The sequence below is a fragment of the Sphaeroforma arctica genome (genome assembly GCF_001186125.1).
Source record: "Sphaeroforma arctica JP610 unplaced genomic scaffold supercont1.1993, whole genome shotgun sequence".
NCBI lineage: Eukaryota > Ichthyosporea > Ichthyophonida > Sphaeroforma > Sphaeroforma arctica.
The window spans coordinates 1-3,028 of record NW_014038565.1 but is presented as its reverse complement, the minus strand read 5'-3'; the positions used below and the strand labels follow the sequence as shown (position 1 = coordinate 3,028).

Below are 3,028 nucleotides of genomic sequence, written 5' to 3'. Positions count from 1 at the left end.
TACACACACACACACACACATATATATATATATATATATATATATATATATATATTATAATATATAAAAGAGCAATCAATATAGCACCTTGGTGATATCTACTGTAATAGAAGTATCACTTGATCACCTTAAAACGGTAGACTATAGCTAGTTCAACACACCTGAAGTGTAGTTCACCGCATAAGCATTCCATTCGTCGGCTGGCATATTGCCGTGCATTTTAACCCCATCTGATTGGCTAATAAAGTCATCGTAGGTGGTTGAACCAATCAAAGAGCCCTAATAAAGTGTCACATGCGAGAACGTTCAGAATAACGCATTTGAATGGTGGCAAGGACGCACAGCCATCTACTATATGACTGAATATACATATCTGCGTATGGATATATGCATGAGAATGAGTATATATCTCAGTACAAGTATATACGGAAACGAGTATATGTATACATACATGTATACGTGTATATATATATATATATATATATACGAGTGCTGGGTACTGATAGGTACGAGTAAACCGTACTCAAAACGTGCCGTGTCAAAGCCCAAGATTCGATTCTATTCCGGAATTGATCCCTCCCCCCCACCGCCTCACCCATACAGGCGGTAGGTAGCTATACCGCTAGCAAGTGATACCATTTTCTTAGTGTTAAAATTTATTGCATGAATGAGTGGACTCGAGAACTTGGTTGTGCTATCATGCGGAGAGAGCAGCTGTAGAAGACCTGGCCAGCAAAACCCAAATATAGCACCCCAAAAAAGGATAAACGAGCGACCCAAATATAGAATTCCAAAAAAGGACAAACGAGCGACCCAAATATAGAATCCTAAAAAAGGACAAACGAGCGACCCAAATATAGAATCCTAAAAAGGAACAAGGGAAACGGGGAGACCGTAGAATGCATAACACATGGAATGGTATGCACATAATCCCTGAACCCTAAACCCTATCCCACACACCTCTCCTTCATACTCGCTGTCCTCAACATCGACCACTAGAACCTCACGGTCGGGCTGTTCTATTTTTAGAATCCCCAGCGCCTCTTTCATTGGCTCAGAGTACTCTCGATCAATCAACACGACCTGATGGAGTAAACACATGAATTGCGAGTCAATCGGGATCAGTCAAATAGTCAGTTAAAGTATCGACGCTCAGCACTCTTTGAATATAGAACGTAAAACCTATAGGGCCAATGCCCTTTTATAGCATACGTGTTGTTGTATTGTAGCTTGGCATACACTGTAGTGCTCCAAATCACCGATTCAGTAAATATCAGGCTCGAAACACAATATATATATATATATATATATATATATATATACACTAACTACACACACACACACTACGATATATAAAAAAACAAAAACAAACAACTAAAACAACACACACACTACTACAAGGTTAAAGTGCTGGTAGTTTTACTATCAGCACCTGTGAACCTTACATATATTATATATATATATATATATATATACTATATGAGCAAATCAAATCATATAAATGCATCCGAATGGTATATGATTATACTATATATATTTGTATCTCTCGTACGTTAATTTACTGGAGGTCGATATCCGGTTCACTGTATAAACATACCAATTCCATGCAGAAATAGAACGTACAAAAAAATACACTATATAAACGTACCGATTTCACACGTAAATAAAAATTCAATACACCTGGATGTACACCACCCTGGTAGACATATCACTCCGTTCCTCAATATACATACTACTTCACTATATAAAGAAACCAAGTTGATACGTAAAAAAACCAATTCATTTAACCTGGACGTACACCACCCTGGTACGTAAGCATACAATGTATAGACATCACTCCGTACCTAAATATATATACTACTTCACTATATAAACAAACCAAGTTGACACGTAAAATAACCAATTCATTTTACCTGGACGTACACCCGCCTTCTCCAGGGCCGCGGCCAGTTGATGGCAGCGTTGGTGTGTCTGTGCCCATGTGTAACTTCGCGAGCCATGAACTATAGCCGTTCTCTCGGCAAAAGACAGGTAGACTAACACAAGGTATATACAGAGGAGTTAGGCAAGTACTGCATAGTATGGAAGAGAGAGAGAGATGTTTCGTATAAAGAGTGTATATACTAATGTATGTGTTGCTTAGTATAGAATAGAGAGAGATGTTACGTATAAAGAGTGTATATACTAATGTATGTATTGCCTAGTATAAAATAGAGATCAATGTACCTATATAGAGCGTATATGCTAATGTATGTGCTTCACATGTTTACCATGTGTGTGCGTATAGCAGATCATCTCCGTTGCAAGTGTTGACGTGTATGCGCTCTCATGTACTTTTGACAATCCATGTACTATAGCCGAGCTCTCCGCAAACGGCAAAGGCTTTCTGTGTCGATTGATGTGAATGTAATGAGTGTATAAACACTTATGTTTTTTAAACATGTACACAATACCAAGTGTGGATGTATAGAGCGTATAAACGCATATACTTGTTACACATGCCCATAATAACAAGTGTGGATATAAAGGGTGTATAAACACATATGTTTGTTAAACATGTACACAATAACAAGTGTGGATGTAAAAAGTGTATCAACACATATGTTTGTTAAACACGTACGCAATAACAAGTGTGAATGTATAGAGCGTATAAACGCATATACTTGTTCCACATGCCCAGAATAACAAGTGTGGATGTAAAGAGTGTATAAACACATATGTTTGTTAAACATGTACACAATAACAAATTTGGATGTATAGAGCGTATAAACTCATATACTTGTTAACCATGTACACAATAACAAGTGTGGATGTATAGAGTTAATAAACTCAAATACTTGTTAACCATGTGCATTCAGTATGTGCCTTGGTCTTATACATTTGCAGATTCGACACTTATCAATACATGTATAACAGCGATCTGATGGGATAAGAATGCGTACTCTATACCACAAACACATCTAATTACGACAACGATCTACAGAAAACTGTCGTCATTATGTCCATAGATAAATGAGAAAACGCGCGT

General features: G+C 37.3%; 1 protein-coding gene across 1 annotated transcript; it reads right to left on the bottom strand.

The window, feature by feature from the left end:
• Positions 1-147: 147 nt before the first annotated feature.
• On the bottom strand, positions 148-1,606 carry SARC_11985 (hypothetical protein; the record flags this gene model as incomplete). Its single annotated transcript, XM_014293918.1, has 3 exons — positions 148-279; positions 961-1,083; positions 1,598-1,606. 3 exons carry the CDS (start codon positions 1,604-1,606, stop codon positions 148-150), a joined length of 264 nt encoding a protein of 87 aa, XP_014149393.1.
• Between the last annotated feature and the right edge of the window lie 1,422 nt (positions 1,607-3,028).